Here is an 18,944-nt window from a genome sequence, read left to right as displayed (position 1 = left end):
AACCATTTAAGTATCAAGCATCTGTGTGTTTTACACTTAGCGGAAAATGAGACGTGCGCGGGTTTCCAAGGCAGCGGATGAAACAAGGCAACTTTACCATTGTTCTGACTTTTTCACAATGTCACTGTCTTGGATTTCGCATCCAGATAGAGATGATGTGAATAAATTCTATGGGTGAAGAAGCAGAAAATAAGGAGGAAAAGCGGATTTGCCATGTGGATTCATTATAACAATGTGGAACAGAGTCTCACACACACAGGCTTTCCTTGCTCCCTACGGGATATCTGTCTGTAGGCCTCTATCAATTTCTAGGAGATTTTCTATGTGAAAGGATCCTCCAGTTAATTTCAGTGTATAGCTTGTTTTAGATTTATCTTTCTCTTACGTCTTCTCTCTTCCTTTCCCCTTTTCAAACCTCTGTTAAAAGAGGTGGGGGTAGGGGAATAGATTTTAAAAAAAAAAAGAACACAATGAAAACAGTGTTATGCATGTGTCCTCAGAAGCATTTTATCAAAATACCACTGCTTCATGCCGACTAAAAATACAACTTACTGTGTTCTTTTTGCTGCTCATAGAAAAGACGGCATTTCTATGTGCCCATTGTTCTTCACATATATACAGTGTTCTCGTCATTGAGGAACATGAGGTTTTAAACTATGTCGGAAGAGCAGAAAGGGAAAGAACAAGAATCAAGTAGTGAAGAGCAGGAGAGAGATACCATACTGTCTCAGCAACATGCTCAGAGGCACCGACTGTACCCTATGTGTAGGCTTCAATATATTTTAAAATGTGGAAGTAGGTAAAGAGAGATTCGCTCTGGAAGTTTGCAAGATGGACTTCACCCTGATACATGCTGAGAACTTTTCCCTCTTTATCTGACTAAAAATCATGTGAGCCAGCACATAAATCTAGAGGTTGTGAAACTGCTCCTTTCACTTGTGATTTCTAACATAATTTTATTTCTTGTTTGGTAAAAATAATCATACCTGGAAATCACCTTGGCAAGCCAAGTGAAAAGACAGGAAAAAGAAAACCATTAATGTTGTGCTGTGAGGTGCTATTTCTAGGGTTACTAGGAATGTTATTAGAGTGTTCGAGGGTGCTATGGCTCTTTCTTCAAAAAAGACAAGTTAAATGTTAAATCTAGGTCTTTATTAGCAGAAAGGCACTTCATCCACAGTTCATAAGAAATGAGACAACATTTGTGTAATACAGGGTAACACTAAATATTTTTCTGTGTCACTGATCTTATCATCCTGATCTGGAATAAAACCTGTCGAAATTGCATTGTAAACTGCTAAAATAAACTGTGTGACTGGCCAGGACTGAAACTAACTTATGTCTTTAAACTCAGTATTTCTCCAGAATCAGTGTAATTTAACTGAAATAGCTCTGCGTGTGTAAACAACTCCTTTGTTTAAAGAAGATTTCACTGTTTAGTTTGCCTTAAGTTAATGCTGCCTTCTGTTTGTCTGTAAAACATTTGATTAAATGTAAAGACTTACATAGACAGCTTCTCCTCATTACACTAGTGGCTGGAAAATAAGTTAAAATGATGCAGGTATCTGCTGTCTAAGGAAGTATCAAACAATATCATTTGTCTTTAAAAGAAAAACCCAGGGAAACATCTTAAGCCTAGTCCTCAAATCAAACTACAACTCTCCCAATATCAAGAAGATGGTATTTAAAGAAGTGTTGAAACTGTTCAATATACCAGACTCTTTTCTTGCTTTCTTAAAAAACATTTTCTAGTATTTTAATCAAGCTTCAAATTTCCTATGTGGCAAACCACTTTTAAATACGTTACTTTCTACTGAATTAGAATCTTGTAATGAAGACCCACACTTTATTGTGATCGTAATGGTATTAAACAACAAAATAAGCAGGGCAACTAACATTATAGCATAATTTTCTTCACCAGCTGAGTTGATTCTATAAATTATAATAATCATTTTAATGTACTCTAGACAGGGTGAAAAGGATACTATATATTCAAATAACTACATTTACTATTAAATAGTATGTTGAAACCAAAACCTCATGTTTGGCCCTTTCTCTTTTGGAAGAACTCTTAAATTCTCTTTCAGACTAACCAAACAGAATTTAAGTCCAGCCAGGAAAAAAGCCATCATGACCATGTCAATAAGGCCACTCACAGTGCCCAGTCCATAATGAATTTTACAGATACAGATCTTTATGCTAGCAATACTTCTAGGATACCTTTTACTTGTATTGTCTACAACACAGGAAGCAGAAATGGAACAGAACCTCACGAGACGTGGAAGGCAAGACGATCCTTAACACTGTGGGGTGGTGTGTAGCTGGATAGGGTTTGTATGTTTGCTTGGATTTTTTTATGTACTTTGGGAAGACTTTTCAGATTTGGGATAGAGATGCCAAAAGAGAGACAGCCAAGCATCCCACATTCTCAAGACAATCAACAGTTTACAGTGCAAAGGGTAAAATCCATGTTATTTCTGACTGCTCTTACCCACCCTAGCTAAACTATTAGCTATTTTGTTAGCTTTCTTCAAAATTTCAAGTTAGGTGTCAGTGTTGAACAAAACCTCAAAAACGTTCATTAAGCTAAACTTTAGGGTTTTTATCTAGTCAAATTCAAGAAATTCCTGTATGTTAAACATTAAATGAATGCTTTTACTTGTATGAACCAGGTACCCAATTATAATTGCATTCTCTTTTATATATATATATATATATATATATATGTCTCCTTTGATTAGGCAATGCTGGACGTTGCAGCACATCATGGCTGGCTGGTGACTGCTCTGAATATAACCAATCTGGTGCAGATGGTGGTTCAGGGCAGATGGATACATGACTCTTCCCTGCTTACTGTGCCCAATATAGAGCTACAACACCTTTACCTTTTTCGGTATGTAATTCTTCTAAGCATTTGCAGGTTTGTAATTTCATTCCACCTCTGACTGCTGGTTGTGTTTGAATGTCGTCGTTGTGCCTGAGAGCGTTCATTAATACACCAGAAGCAGAACTCATTCTTTCACAGTGATGCTTTCCCAAATGAAGTTTCTGTTTCTCTTTTCAATATTCATTGATTAATTAACCCCCACAGATTATTTTGAGAACCATGATTCCAGACAAATTAACAAGAGATTACTGGAAGGGTTCCAAGTCCTAACAAATCTAACTCTGTATATTAATTATCTCTGCATTTTAATCCATTATAAAAATACATTAGTATCCACCTTAATGTCATAGATAATGCTAAGCTCTCTAGATGCCTAGATAATGCAGTAATTCATGCTACCCAAAAATAAATGACCAGCATTTAATAACAGAAACCAGTATCAAGTTTTACCACCAAAGAAACTGAAAATAAATGTTTGCTTGCCCTCCCTGGGCATATGTTTTGTTGTGTATATCAGAAAGTGGAGCCAGCACAAAAGGAAGAGTGTGCGTGGAGGTTACCAAGGACCGATCGAGTGTCTTCCTGAACTGATAGCTGCCTGCGAAGGAAAAGAGCATGTTTTTGCTTCCATTGTGGACAGTGAGCTGCAAACAGCACACATTTCACAGGTAATACTTTTGATCAGTCGTCATTATTGGTGTGATTGGAAAGGAGGAGTAGCTGGGAAAAGAAATACTCTCTTCACTTCCCTTCAGCAAATATCATGTGATGTTCTGTACAAAGTGCAACACATTCATTGCTCTCATCTCAAGGTGCTGCTAAGCTTTACAGGGTTTCCTCTCTGCCTGCTTCCTTAATATTGTTTTCACTTATTCCCTGCTAACCAGTAACAGAGCCTGGTTTATGGCTGATATTACCACATCTCCTTGGTCTAAAGATGCTTCTTAGGTCATTCAATCTGCTGAGTGTTATCCACCTTTTCATAGCCAGCTATGCACTAGGAATACATGCATTGCAAATGTCATCGTAGCTGGTTTCTGAAGTGGTCTGTCAAACACCATTTTCTTCTGACAGTACCCTTAGTAAAAGACCCAGCACTCATTTTCTATTTGAAAAGGAAAAAGAAGATGAAATTTTCACACTTCACAGGAGGAATTAAAAATACTATCTCAAAATGTTGAGGTTGAGAGAGCATTATTTTCAGCTTGGTTTTCAAGCCATTTCCAGCAAAGGGTAGCTATATTCCATAGTATTCATCAAATGCTAAGCCTATTGATTTCAAATAAATGTATGAAAGATGAAAATTTCAAAAGCTATACTTCAAATGCTTTTTATTTGAATATTTAAAAGGAAAGCAATATGTCCTGTGTTTGACTGTTCAGCTTCAGTTAAACCTTTTACTGGTATGCAAACAAGAAGAAAAGTACTTAAACGTCTATAACAGACATCTGCATTTGTAACTAAATTAACATCAAAATTTTGAATTAAGAAGATGTATTGACATCAAAACAAGGCTTCCTTTAACAACAGATTTCTAACATAATACACATTGATTTCAGTCCAACTTTTAGATGTGATAAAAAATTAGAACATTGTTATAATTAGTTCAGGGAGAACTCAGAAGTAAACTTAATTTATTTGCATAAATTGCCATTCTGTTATCTTTAAAAGCAAATGCAAATTGGCTCTGTCTGATATGATGATGGTTATTTGGCTCAAAAGTGCTTCAATTTGCGTAGCAATCTGGTGTCGTCTCTGCAGTGAGGCGATCCCAGGTAACATACAAATCCTGAATTATTCCAGAAATTAGTATGTTTAAAGCATCAATTTAAGTGCTAATTGCAGTAGTAATGAGAAAAAGCAGTACTACTGTGAGATTTGCATCTACTGCCCCATCAGTATGCCTGGAACGGCTGCTGACTGGCAGAGGATTTGGCTGCTAATTAAATAATTGTATGCATGGCAGTGTTCTCGTCTGATTCAATAGATGAAGATTAATCCTCAGATAAATATGTTTGGCTGGTATTGAAATGTCTTAGCAGTTTCTTCAGAAATAGCTTGTGTGTATGTGGTGTGTACGTTCACACTGTGAATGACTCTATGCCTCTATATGTCTATGTTTGTAAATACAGATGCATATAAGAGGGAAAAACATAACACCTTAGCATCCTGCAAAGAGAAAGTTTCATTTCTGTGAGTTGGGAATGGCCATATTTGGTACAGCAAAGTCATGACTGTATTATGCAGGTCATTGCAAATGTGAAACCTTTATACTAACATTTTATATCCTTTAAGGTATTTTTTTCAAGAAAAAAAAGAACTATTGTGATACTTTGCACAGAATTAAAATTCATATTGAGACTGCCTGTTGAGTGTATTTCAATGCACACTCAGGAGCCAACCAAGAGAAAAATTCTTAAATAAATAATGCACCTTTATGATACATTTTCTATAAAGACATAATATGATTACAGAGTTTAAGCCTAACATTCTGGAACCAGACCTAAACAAAGACAAATAAAGTACATACACCACCAAATTGCCAAAAACACTCTTTTACTAACAAACCTTTTACATCTCGCTCACAGTATATTGAACCTGTATCTTAAACCTGTTACTAGCATGAAACTGGTAAAGCTTGAGCTTTACATATGTCTGAGGCAGACAGGAAAAGGAAGAAATTTCACATTTGGAAAGAAGAAAATGTTTTTTTAAGCAGATTGGTAATTAATTTTTAAATAGCAGCTCTCAAAGCTGCTCATGGATTTGGAATATTAGGCTAAGTCCTGGGGAGACAGATTATTGGCAAAAATGTTAATGATGTTATCAGAGGTTCAGGAAGAATTTCTTATGTGATTATGGTTTCAATCCATGGGTTTGGTAGGTATATATATGTATAGTATATATGTGCTTGCACACATTGGGCATGTTGATATATTTAAAAGGAGAGAATATGTGCTTATGTCAACCTACACAGAAAAAAAAAAAAAAAAGTAAAATTGTCAAGAAATACCTAAATGACATGGGAGCTTGAGTTTAATTTTCCAAAAGTTAGTTATAGTCCTAAACCTCATTGAAAGTCAGTGGGGCTTTAAATGCTGACAGCCTAAATTCAAAAACTGTTTAGACTGTCACTCTGATCTTTGGCCTAGGCTCCATGTTTGTTTCAGTGATCCGTTCTGAATCATATTTCTTTCATATTCTGGATCATATTCCTTAGAAACTGAAAAATATTTTAAATCTTTTTCAGTTTCTAAGTCACTTAAGCATTAGGCACCTCTTAAAATACTAAGCTGATATTTATATTATTGAAGAAGAAAAAAGAAACCTCAAGATTGAAAAAAATATTGTCCCTGCTGTGGTATTAGCTGCCTTTACTCTGGAAGTACCTGTGTTCCTATAATCTTCTTTTTCATTTTCAGCTGCTACTACTTGAAATTTTCCTCAGTAAGAAAAGCATTTCTTCATTTTCTCCACGTTGCATGGATGATAAAAAGGCCGTCTGCTGTCCTTGCTGTATCAGTGATCAGGCAGTACTAAGTTTGCCTTTTAATGTTCAAATACACAGGGCCTGGAGAATGACATATTACACCTACTTTCTTATCTAATCAGAAAGTTACTCAGGGTTACCTTGTTTTGTTTGCACTGTAAAAGCTACATGAGGACATGACAGCCTTTGACAAATAGAAAGTTTTGGGTTTGTACAGTATAAAACAGACCAAATCAGAGTCTTCAACAGAGCGACAGGTAACACCACTGAAGGATTTAATACAGTATGATCTCTGCTGAAATTAAACTTTGTTCTAACATAACTGTAACAGGTCCTGTCCTCTGAGATACTACACATAGAAGTTTTCCACGTAATGGTATCTATACTTTAGATATAGACGGGGTGATCACTGGGTTGGTATATATTATGGTGCCTCTGCTGAACACAGCAGACGTACACGGCTTTGGGGCACGCAGAGTCCCACACTGTAGGTCTGTACAGTTCCCACCACAAACTGCATCTTAAAAACCTTTACACGAAGCAGAAAATCATTTGCCAGTTAAGGTGTTACTGCTCAAGTTGTCTCATCCAGTGTGATCTGCTGGAGGTGATTTTAGTGGTGTCTTGTGTGTTAGAAGTAGCAACATCCTGGCAACAACTAATTAATTAAGAATGCCTGTGGTGTTTTTTCTTCATCTTCAAGGTGCTGCCTTTTTTTCCCTTTCAGAGTTGGGAAAAAGAGGGATTTCTTTTCCCTGAACATTCTAAGTGTTTACTTTCTGTTAAAATTTTCCTGTCCTTTCCTAGCTAAGGCACTATTAAGAAAATCAGTGCGATTCATCGGTGTCCCCTGCTTTTCTGCTGCTGTTCCTGAGTGCTCGCAGCTGGCCCTCCCCACCTTCTCCATTGAACAGACACAGCTGTTCATGCAGCACACGGAAGAGAGAAGAGAGATTAGTTTTTAGCTTAAATCAGTTTTCTCATTTAGCTCAGCCAGGCTCTGGTAACACAGCCATTTTAATCCCACCTAAGTCTGTGCTGCAGCCGAAACGGGCAGCCCTGCCCTCCTCGTGCCATCGTCACCTCTCCTGACCCCACAGACTGCACAGCTGCACAAACGCTGCTGCTGGTTCTGGCCAGGAGGTGGGAACAAGCATCTGGGGACGAAGGGAGGAGGGATCATATCAACCTTCTCGCTGACAGTCAAAAATGGCCTGTAGCCAAGCGGCTACGCGAATACTTGTGCCAGCAGGGAGGAGGCTGGAGCACTTCTTTCAGAAGCCCCGAAGGTTCATGCTTATTCAGAGTGCTCACGGGATTAGAGAATATGCTTCCACAATCAGCTTTAAGCTGATCTAAGTTCATGCTGTCACCAAAATGATTAGCAAGCTGATCCATCTAGCCGCACAATCAATCACAGCATGGGAGTGCCAACAGCCTGGGAACAGAGGGGGACAGGTACCTGGCGGGGAGGGTGTTGCTGAGAGGGACGGCACCACCTTTTCCTGTGACTGCGATCTTAGCTCTGCTTACCCTGGCTGCTGTATCCCTAATTGTGTATTAACATATACCGTTACTGTCAGTATGAACCATGGCAATGATGACTCTAAAAAGTTAACTGAGTTTTTATGAGGACTCTGTGCCTTCCAGCACAGAAAAAGTAAGCAGAGACTCATCAGGCACAATCTAAATGAAAATAGATTTTGTTGAAACACAAAATGGTCAAACCAATACATGAAAAATAAAATATACTTTAGTCTTTCTCCAGATAAAACATTCTGTTCCATGCCACACAACTATGCCTACCGTCTTCATTCCCACTTGTTCCCATTTTGACATCTGCAGGCTCTTTACCAAGACCAGTATTCTTCTTTCTCCTCCTCCCATCCTCCGGTTTTTCATATGTGGTGTTTGAAAACATGGGTGAAGCACTGATTCCTATTTTGGTTTGGGGGTGGAGGGAAGAAGGGAAGGGCAGAGGGTGGCTCTTGGTTTTTTGTTTTCCTCCCAGTGCCAGCCTCATCTATCTTTTTCAGCCATTGTGGGGCCACAAATCCCTGCTTCCACTCCACAGCCCATTTTTCCATTTTGCCTTCCTAACAAATTTCATCAAGTGAACATGCTGATTTTCTTTTTACTAAATGGAAGCCTGCATTACTCCCCTCCATTTTTGTCATAGCTTCTCAGCGCTGCTTTTCCTTGTCTGATGGAGACCAAGCTGAGAGGTACATAGGGCTGCATTTTCAGGATACCTCTTTAAGGTTGAAGAGAGTGTCACGTTCGCTGACACAAATCGTATCCCTCTAACACCAGTTCTCTGTACAAGGCTGACAGAAAGCTGAGGGCCTATTGCAGCTCATGAGAAACCACAGAGAGTGAAGATTCCTCAGGAGGATTGTAAGAAGGAGGATTTGTGAATATCGATACAAGAAAACTTAAAAAAAAAAGCTCAGGATAACTCTGGATATGCAGTTGAACTTTTGGTTAATTATCTCAACTGATCCTCCGAACTCTCTGAGGTTTGCGCATTGCTAATTAGCACTGCAGTGACTTGTTCTGTATGGATTATGCTAAGGAAGTTTCATTTAAAACTTAAAAACTAGTATAATTAAGTGGCTTATAGGGAAAAAATACTTTAATCAGGAGTGGTAAGGAGTTTTTCCTTTGTTCAGACGTCAGTAATCTTAGTGAGTGCTTGAGGAGTTTCACATTTGTTTTATTTGCTTAGAAGCAAGCAGAGTAAGAGGTTAATGAAAAGCATTTTACGCTTATGACAGAGAGTCTTACAATTATATATATAGTCTAAAACAATAAAATATTTTGAATATAGAATAAGTATGTAGGCTGCACATTGAATTGTTATTGTTACAGTGACAATGGTCTGTGTTGTATAGATTGTCTTGTAATCCACAGGGATCTGTTTTTTCTACAGGCTTGGAATTTCTTGTGCCGTTTGCCAATTCTGAACGTCAGCCTGAGCATTAAGGGCTGTTGGGATGACCCAGCTCAACTACAGAACGAAGTGCCAGTTCCCACTTTGACAACAGACGCACGAGACGACAAAAGATGGATCAAATTACACGCTGATCAAGAGTATGTGCTCCAAATAAATCTGCAGAGAACCCAGACGGGGTATCAGGTAGATTAATTTATCATTTCCTTCCTAAGTGACAAGTTTCCAATAATCCATTTACATTAGCCATAATGCTTTATACAGCATAACAGGTCTTCTTATGGTTTAAGTATTATGTAAATTATAAACACTTTCAAAGCCTTTTCTGTGTTAGTAATGAACCAAATGTTTTTGTAGGTTGCAACGGGATAGAAAATAGGCATGTAATGTAAAATCCTAGACCAATTCCAGTCAATGAAAAAATCTCTCACTTTTTACAAACCAGAAACTCATTAAAGTTCATATGCATGGGTACCATAAGCAGTGACAGCAGAGATTATAACTTCAGAGGCAGTACTTAAGTACTTGCCACCCCCAAAGTCCTACCACTCATCCTGTTGCACATCCTGCTTCCCCAAACCCATTTCTAAGCTTCCCTATTACCCTCCCATGTGCCTCCAAACTGCACACCAGAGCCATACCTATATCTGTGTTTCTACTCATAACACACCCCTAGGCCTTTACTGAGGATGCTTTCCTCATATTTTGCATGTGAAGCTTTTCTGAACAGCTCCTAGAGCAACTTCTGCACTCAATTCTTTTCCATGCCCAAGTTGCAGTCCCACCCCTTTGCCCGGTTAAAGCACATCCCCTTTCCTCTTGGTTGTCTTCACGGGCCAAGCCAGAAACAGGTTTCCAGCTGCTGGAAGCAGCAGCAGTAACTCACTGTTCCTGGTTGTCGGCTCTTGGAAGAGTTCCAACAATTCCTCCGGCACTCAAATCAGGCACTGCTGACACTGTACCTGTCACATATAGATGCACTTTTTTTTGGTGATTTGCGTACCATGGGTGGCATAGGGACCACCATGATTGCAATTTTGCTAATGAATTTCTCTAACATTTCAAACAACTAAGAATAATTAGCAGCATTTTGTTAAGATACAAGAAGAGTTCAAGATAAAAGCAGAGGAGAGTTTTAGATGTTGGTTCTGACACTCTTAAGACAACTTCATTTTGATAAAAAGAATAATAATGTTGTAAATCCTGAAGCTAACTTACATTAGTAAAATAATTATATTTGAAAAGTATTGTTTCTCCCCAAAAGACTTCTTGTCCTGACTACAGCATGTTCACCATAGCTTCAAGGGGAGACTCTCTCATTTGTAGGAAGGAAAAAGGGTCAAAGCTCCTCCATAAAATGTTCTATTTGCTGTGCCAGTTACTGACAGAGACTTTTCCTAACAGGAAGCCACTGAAAAGAAGGGAGCAGGAGCATTTCATGCAGTGATCACCGTTTTATAAAGCTCTCCTAGAATTTGATCCCTCTTTTGTAAGAAACAGCTGGATCAAACTCTTTCTGAAGCTTCATTGCTACGATGGTGCTTTTTCTTCTGTGTAAATCTTCAGTAAAGCTTTTCTGTCTACAGAACACAAGATGAATGCTGATGGAGTGCTCATCACTGTATCTTCAGCTTCCAGCAGCAAAGTCACTGTCTTAAAGAATCACTGAAATAATCTTTCCTTTTGCTATATCAACCTCAAATAAAGACTTCAAGTGCTGTTTTTGTCTTTATATTAATCTTGAACAATATTGTTTAGCATTTTTTAAAGATGTGAGGTTTACAATTAACCCTTCTGCAGAGAATAGCATTTGGAATACATTAGATGAAATTACAAAAAGGGAACAGTATTTCCATTCAAGTTTTAATAGCTCACAAAGTAAGTAGAATAGTATCTTGTACTCTGGGTTTTTCTTTGTGGGCCATGATTTTTTTTTTTTTTTAAATTAAAAAACCTTCATCTGGAAACAAATAACAAAAATACTTTAGTCTGGCTAAATTATCATCTTATCTAAAAATTCACAACAATGTGGTTTTGACCTGTTTTTCAATCAAGGCATTTTGGAAAGGTGATTTCTAGTTTTATTAAACTGTTTCTTTTCCCCAACAGGGAAAGCAAGACAGTAAAGCACTGGCTCCTCGATTCCCCAAAGTTAAAGATGAAGGATGGTTTTTGATATTGGGAGAAGTTGATAAAAAAGAACTCATCGCCCTGAAGAGAACTGGATATGTCAGAAATCGAAATACCGTTTCTGTTGCTTTTTTTACTCCAGAAACTCCTGGAAAGTATGACAAATTTACAAATTAAGTTCTCTTAACACTCATCTTTTCCAGGTAGTCAACACCTAATTTCCAAACTAACGATTCTGCTTTCTACCTTTTAGGTGTATCTACACATTGTATCTCATGAGTGACAGTTACCTTGGCATGGACCAGCAGTACGATATTTACCTGAACATTATACCTGCTGGTACTTCAGCACAAGTCACAACAGAGGCACCTGATGCTGTCAGTCACCTGGCTCTGAACTAAGGTGATCTAAAAAGTCCACTCAAAAGAACTGGTCTTGCAGCGAAGCCACCTGGTCATTCTGGACATCCAAAAATGCATTTGCCTTAGTGGAACCAACTTCAAACCTCAAGACAACTGGGAAATATAAAGTGACTACTGTATTGACTCTGGGAACACAGAGTTAGCCACAGTGGCCTTATTCCTCTATGAAGATTTGACTTTTCTTGTTTCATCTTTCTTCTTTCAGAAGTTGTATTGTTAAGTGAATTTTGACACATCAAAATAAAAGACTAAAAGATATTGTAATTTGCGCAAATTTAGGGCTATAGTCTTAATTTTGAAAAGTGTTCTGTAGCCTATGTATTAATGTAGTTTAAATAATCAACTTTTTTAATTTATAGGGAAAAATACAAAATTTGTTCTAAGAACTGCTGAAAATGTTGATGGATGTGTTCTATTTCAATAAAAATAAGTCCATAAGAATGTTTTGCATTAGATATTTCAGTGTAAAACATGAAATATATAGTAACAAAATCCTCTTGTTACACATACTACATTTTAAAGGCAATAATCCAAAGGAAAAATTTCACAAATGTATATTCATTATATATCCAGTAAATATGGTTATAAAGGCATGATAAATAGTATAAAATATTTCCAGTATAGCAATGATGTAATTTATATGGATCATAATTCAAGTTTACCCTTTACATGGATGCACATACATATATATACACATCATACATACGTATTACATCTTTACAATTTCTTTAGTGGGTTTTTTTCTGAATTTTGAAGGACTAAGGTGTATAAAATCAGGTGTCCTATTCTAGGGTTCAGTGCTAAAACAGGCCACTACCTTTTGTAAATGGGAGAGTGAAGTTCCAAAAATGGGGTTTACAACAGCCAGCTTGATGAGCAAGGACAAGTTCTGCCTGACAACAGGTAGCCTCTAAGGGATGTCCAGCTCAGCGGTAGCACCATGGAGACACTTCCATCTGCCAGATGTAAATCTGAAAGGAGAAGGTAGCAGCTTCTATCTTCTGCACAGGAATGAGGCTGCTTACCAAGATCTATGATCCTGAGGCCAGGCTTCTTCTCAGCCTTAAGGGGATTCAAGATGCTAGGTGAGAACTTGGAGGCGAAACACTGCAAAAACATCACCCGTCTTCAGTCAGATAACCTAGCCTTTAAATAGAATATTAACATTTATTTGCACTTGTTCAGCTTTGCATTTAGCTGATAAGCCTTACCATTCTCAGGGATCATTTTGCTGTCATTTCCACTGTGTTTCACCAAGCGGAAGAATACAGCAGAGTTCTTGCCTGCAAGTTTCCCCGCCCTGTCCCCGCCCCCCCCAAAAAAAAAAAAAAAACAAAATTACACTGGTGGTGCTGCACCCACATAGACCCACAGAATGGCTGAGGTTGGAAGGGACTGTGGGAGGTCACCTATAGTTGAGTTTTTTCAGAGATCTTCACATCACCAGATTGTTAAAAAATTTATAGTTTATAAGTTGACTTTATTGCCTAAGAAATTGGGAAAATAACAGAAAATTTGTCACTCTATTTAGAGCCTGCTGGATGATACAACTGCCAACTTTGCCATTTAGACTATATCCAGTATAATATGGTGTGTGTCTCACAGCAAACAGATTTTTTTTTTTTTTTTCAAATTGGTGAGCAAAAGTTTGGTTATACACACATTTACTTAGTCCTACGCCCATTTTTAAGAGAATTGTTTTCCCTAGTCTGCAAGTAAATTTTCACAGAAATTAAGTCCTTTCTTTGGGAAAAGTCTTAGCTGAAGCAATATATTGTGTCTCAACAATTTTAATTAATTAGGAAAAAGAGCTACGCCACAGTCAAACAACATACCAACATAATGACGTTAGCTCTTGTTGCTTTGTAAATGCACATCACAAAACAGTTTAACTGCAGAGTAGCAGACAATAGCTTCAGTATTCTGTATTAATCAATTAAAGAGTTTCTATAATGTCATTTGTACCATTTGTACTTTGGTTTGGAAATTTTCTATTTAATTTCCTAGCATGTTAATTGTTTTTAGAAATAGTTTGGTTAAATTTCTAAATAACGTATTTGAAACTTTTTTTTCCAAAAGCATTGGATTCATAAAGGCAAAGTCTTAAGTAACATAAAATTAATTTAAGCAAATTGATTAGAATCAGTATTTATCTGAAAAATCCGAGAGAAGGAATTCTGTTCCATTTGAAACAGCTGCTTAGAAGGAACAATCAATACATTCAGTCCAGTGATAGCTAATGGTGCGAAGTAAGAATAGCTGTCTAACAGAAGTATGAAAATCACAGAATAAATAAATATATATATATAAATATTTCAATGATGTAATTAGCACTATTACGGATAAATGAGAAAAATGACAGAGCACACACAGATTTTTAATGTTGAGTTTCTCGTTCCAGTTTGCAAGCGGTTTGGGGTTTTTTCTTCTTTATTTGTCCCTTCTGGGAGCAGCTGCAGTTAGTACCTGCCTGCTCAGGTACAATTTTTCTTCCAAAACTTGGAAAAAGCAACAAAATAACATGCTCATCTTGTGTCTGCCTGTGTGACATCACCCTTTCCATCTTACCTTGTCCTAATCTGATAATAGCATCACAGCAGTACTTAGCAGGAGCTAGAGGAGATTTGGGTATGTACAACCATCCTCCATCTCTTCTTAAGGAGCTCTTACAAAAGCAATCTGTTATTTAGAACCTTACTTTTGCTTCTGGTCCAGGTCCTGAATGTATCACAGTGGCACCATGAAGCCATCTTCAGCACTGCAGGTCTTTCTCTTCTGTTGGAAACTGAATCTTTGGAGGCCCTAATTCCACCCAGATTGATTCAGGAGGTTATGTTGCTGACCGAATAATTCTCTTCTTCATTATTATTTGCTTCTAGAGACCTTCTCTGAACCATCCTGAAGGAAACATGAAGAAGTCTCAGTCATCAGCCTCCATCCTGGAGCCTAGTGTAAGACTTGGACACTCACTGAATAGGTTGCATTTAAAGAAAGTTTTGTAATTCCAATTTTCTAGTTCTGGGAGGCACTTAAAATGAGAAGAAGGTGTCCCAGATTCATCTTCTCTAGCACACCACAGCCTGAATCCAAATTCCTACATTCCTCCCTTGCTCAAGAAAAAGAGGCGCTGATATTTTTAAGACAGTTTGAAGAACTGGCCCAACAGGCATCACTTCTCTATGAAGAGGCTTATTTACTGCAGCCCCTTCTCAAATCATCACTCCCTTCTCTTGCCTCCACCCCTCCATTTAAAGTAGACTCCCCTTTACCTCCTCCACAGATATTTTCCATTACTTGTAAACTTCACAGTCACACCTGTTCAGAAAGTTATCCATATCAGTGGCAGTAAATTATCACGGAAGGAAATACTTAAGCTCATCTCTCTATGAAGTGGTATGGACACTATTCTAGCCTATGTAGGAAGTACCAAAGCAAGACAATACAAGCAAACCATACATATTTTTTTCCACATTCTAAAGGTCTCTCTAAAAAAGTCTGAACTAATGCTGAGAGCAGAAAAAAATCTGTATGCTAATTCTGTAACCAGAAAGCCAAGCCACAGGTGTAAAAAGAAGCCACCCATCCATCCAAGTGTTCTTTACACCTCACATGCAATGGTAAATTTGGATAAGTGATTTTTATATAAACTTTTTTTATTATTATTATTGATAAAGGAAAGGGGAAACTTAAAATCCCTCCAAGCTTTGCAGTAAAAACCTTTTTGTTGTGCTATTGCTACGTTAGCCATTCTTCAGATTGACATACTGTCAAATCCAGATGAAATATCAAAATGAATACAGATTTAAAAAGTAAAAGAACCACAGCAGCACCACTTCCGTTTAACCAAAGTAGTTCTGGCATCCTGAAAATATCAGAAGTACTACGATGTTAATGCACTGTACAAAGAAGGCAATGCCATTTTTATTATTTCTAGGGAAACTCATTGAAAGGATGGAGCATATAGAAAGCCTTACCTAAAGCCACAGACTTGGTATTCACAGAATCACAGAATGTTAGGGACTGGAAGGGACCTCGAAAGATCCTCTAGTCCAATCCCCCTGCCGGAGCAGGAACATTAACAAGGACTGGTCCATTTACATGCAGCTGGCATTCCTCTCCTAGATAAAATCAATTTTGGAGGAGGCACCTCCCTTTAGCATTCTAGTGATGACAAAGGCTTAAAATATGGAATGCTTTCACAGAAGGTTGAACATGCACTGTGTGTTTAGGCGGACGCATGGCCCTCTACACTATTAATATAACAGAAAGACCTTTGCTTATTCTGGTTCTGGTTGAATGAGTAAGCAAGTGGGAGCTGCAAGTGATGCACGGGTGTGAAGGAACTACATGCAGATATTCACGCTTACCAAAAGTTGCAAAGGATTATTGAAGTTCTTGTTCCATAACAGTTTGAAAATGTCAGTGGGATTCACCTCTAGGACAGGACACCTAAATGTAATTGTCTCTGCAGGTAATGGAGGCATCTAAGCTCCTGTTAGAGGACATGGGATTAACTCACCTGCCTGCACTGTCTAAATCCACTTGAAATTACCCGACTATCTTTTAAATCTTACATATCACAGAAGCACAGAATCACAGAACGTTAGGGATTGGAAGGGACCTCAAAAGATCATCCAGTCCAATCCCCCTGCCAGAGCAGGAACACCTAGGTGAGGTTACACAGGAAGGCGTCCAGGCGGGTTTTGAATGTCTCCAGAGAAGGAGACTCCGCAACCTCCCTGGGCAGCCTGTTCCAGTGTTCTGTCACCCTCACTGTGAAGAAGTTTCTTCTCAAATTTAAGTGGAACCTCTTGTGTTCCAGCTTGAACCCATTACCCCTTGTCTTACTGTTGGCTGTCACTGAGAAGAGCCTGGCTCCATCCTCGTGACACCCACCCTTTATATATTTATAAACATTAATGAGGTCACCCCTCAGTCTCCTCTTCTCCAAGCTAAAGAGACCCAGCTCCCTCAGCCTTTCCTCATATGGGAGATGCTCCACTCCCTTCATCATCTTTGTGGCCCTGCGCTGGACTCTCTCCAGCAGTTCCCTGTCCTTCTTGAACTGAGGGGCCCAGAACTGGACACAATATTCCAGATGAGGTCTCACCAGGGCAGAGTAGAGAGGAAGGAGAACCTCTCTCGACCTACTAACCACCCCTCTTCTAATACACCCCAGGATGCCATTGGCCTTCTTGGCCGCAAGGGCACAGTGCTGGCTCATGGTCATCCTACTGTTCACCAGGACCCCCAGGTACATATCTGTGGAAAGTATACATCAGCAAGTAGTGCAGTCCAGTACAATGAGATCTGCAGAAGAAAACAATTAGTGCTGAAGACAATTTTCCCACTGTGCCTGTTTGGGAATATACAGCTCTAGTATAGTCCAATGCACTGAACACATGCCAGTTACTCAACACTTCAGGTACACTCCTGGATCGCATCTGCTGGGTTACCTGTAGCTGAAATAAATCCTCCTCCCACACTTGAGGACACTTTGAAATCTGCATCAACACAGGAGGAACAGAGCTGCTAAGAGACTCAGCTCAGAAACGTATTTCTAGTTTGGCCCAAAATGCTAATGTAAACACACTCTAGTAGCCCAAGGAGGATGTCTTGGGCACCCTATAATATCCTAAATAGCACCAGATGATTATGCTCAGGAAATTGATTCAAAGGCTCACCTCACCTACTTAGACTGCACTGAATCACTCACTGAAATCCACTGATTCTGCTAGAGTTCTAAGTGCATTACTTATAGTTGGAGCTTTGAGGCCTTATGTGCACCAAACTCTGTAATCTCCAAACAGAACCACTTAATTTCAGTTTTTCCAGCTAAATTGCACACCTTTGGCCTTGATTTAGTTGCTTACATGCAGATATCTAGTGCCATTTAATATGCAATATCCCACCTTGCCTCTACATTCAGCTCCAGAAGAAGGTGCATTATCTGCAGAGAGCTGTCAAATATGAGACATGGTGCTGTTGTATGTCTTACTCTGTGGATGCCTCGAGGAATCTAAGGCAACTGAACTAGCACTAGGTATCTACATTCAGGTAACAAAATTGAGCCCTTATTACTTTTTTAGTCATAAATAAGCAATTCAGTGGCTTAACTGCATCTAATGCACTTTAAAATCACGAAGGATATTTCAGATACCATGCCAGAAGACAGCACGTGTTCCATAAGTCCTGTGTCACCCCTGCTAACCTGTGCAAATATGCCAATATCATGGAGTGGATACTCAAGCTCAATTATCTAATCAAGCCCATGCTGTTTCATAAGTCAGAAGAACCGTAAGTGTTCAAAATTCTCTCTTCCATAGTAGTGCAAGCTCTTTTATGAGAAGGAAGAATTCTCCTGCTTCATGAGAAGAAATATTTTCTGAAAAGAGGTTTGGATTCCCATAGAATGCCCAGAAAGAGACATCTGAGCTACCAAAATGTGAGTAGAGCTGCTGCTGCAGTCACTCCGTTTCTACTTACACTCTGTGCCTATTCTATCGGCTACATTTGATTCCTGCATGTCTTTTCAAAAACATATCTTCTTAAAGATGATGTCTTTTCAGAGCACACTGCACTTCAGCAGTGCCAAGACTTGCATCTGCAGAAATTTTGATGCACATTTTTCTGAAGTGGTTTGCAAAAGCTCGGGAATGAGCTAACCAAGTTTGTTATTAATATCACACAGTGGTAGAAGTGAGAGGTTAAGCTGCTTGCAAGAAGCATGTGAAGGGAACTTCTACATTAAAGGAACTTCTCTGGAAAACCATTGTACCACTTGTACTAAGTCTCTGTGTAAATAATTCCTAGAGAGGATTCAATCTAGACAGAAGAAACAAGCTCTATAGAAAAGGATTCTCCACAGTGATTACGCCATCCTGCAATTAAATATGTTTACAATATGTCTTGCACTCAGATGTTCTAATGAGCTCCATACTGCATCAATGTTATTTGAGTTTGGGACTCTCCAAGTCAGTAAGCCTTTCTCCTGCATCTCTACTCCTAGAAAATCACAACCACCTTCTCTGTTCATCTCTGTCCTCAGAAATAAAGAACATA

General features: G+C 38.6%; 1 protein-coding gene across 2 annotated transcripts in view; it reads left to right on the top strand.

The window, feature by feature from the left end:
- The window catches only part of ASCC3 (activating signal cointegrator 1 complex subunit 3), a 267,227-nt gene extending 254,948 nt beyond the window's left edge, over window positions 1-12,279 (top strand). For both annotated transcript variants that reach the window (XM_065631955.1, XM_065631954.1), the window contains exons 38-42: window positions 2,742-2,893; window positions 3,405-3,555; window positions 9,310-9,516; window positions 11,440-11,615; window positions 11,714-12,279. In XM_065631955.1, coding sequence (XP_065488027.1) covers window positions 2,742-2,893; window positions 3,405-3,555; window positions 9,310-9,516; window positions 11,440-11,615; window positions 11,714-11,861 — 834 coding nt within the window. In that variant the 3' untranslated portion in view covers window positions 11,862-12,279. The remainder of the gene's footprint in view (window positions 1-2,741; window positions 2,894-3,404; window positions 3,556-9,309; window positions 9,517-11,439; window positions 11,616-11,713) is intronic.
- Window positions 12,280-18,944: the final 6,665 nt, after the last annotated feature.

This window comes from Caloenas nicobarica, chromosome 3, assembly GCF_036013445.1.
Source record: "Caloenas nicobarica isolate bCalNic1 chromosome 3, bCalNic1.hap1, whole genome shotgun sequence".
In the NCBI taxonomy this organism is placed as follows: domain Eukaryota; kingdom Metazoa; phylum Chordata; class Aves; order Columbiformes; family Columbidae; genus Caloenas; species Caloenas nicobarica.
Note: the sequence above shows the minus strand (reverse complement) of the source record. Positions and strands in the feature narration are given on the sequence as shown.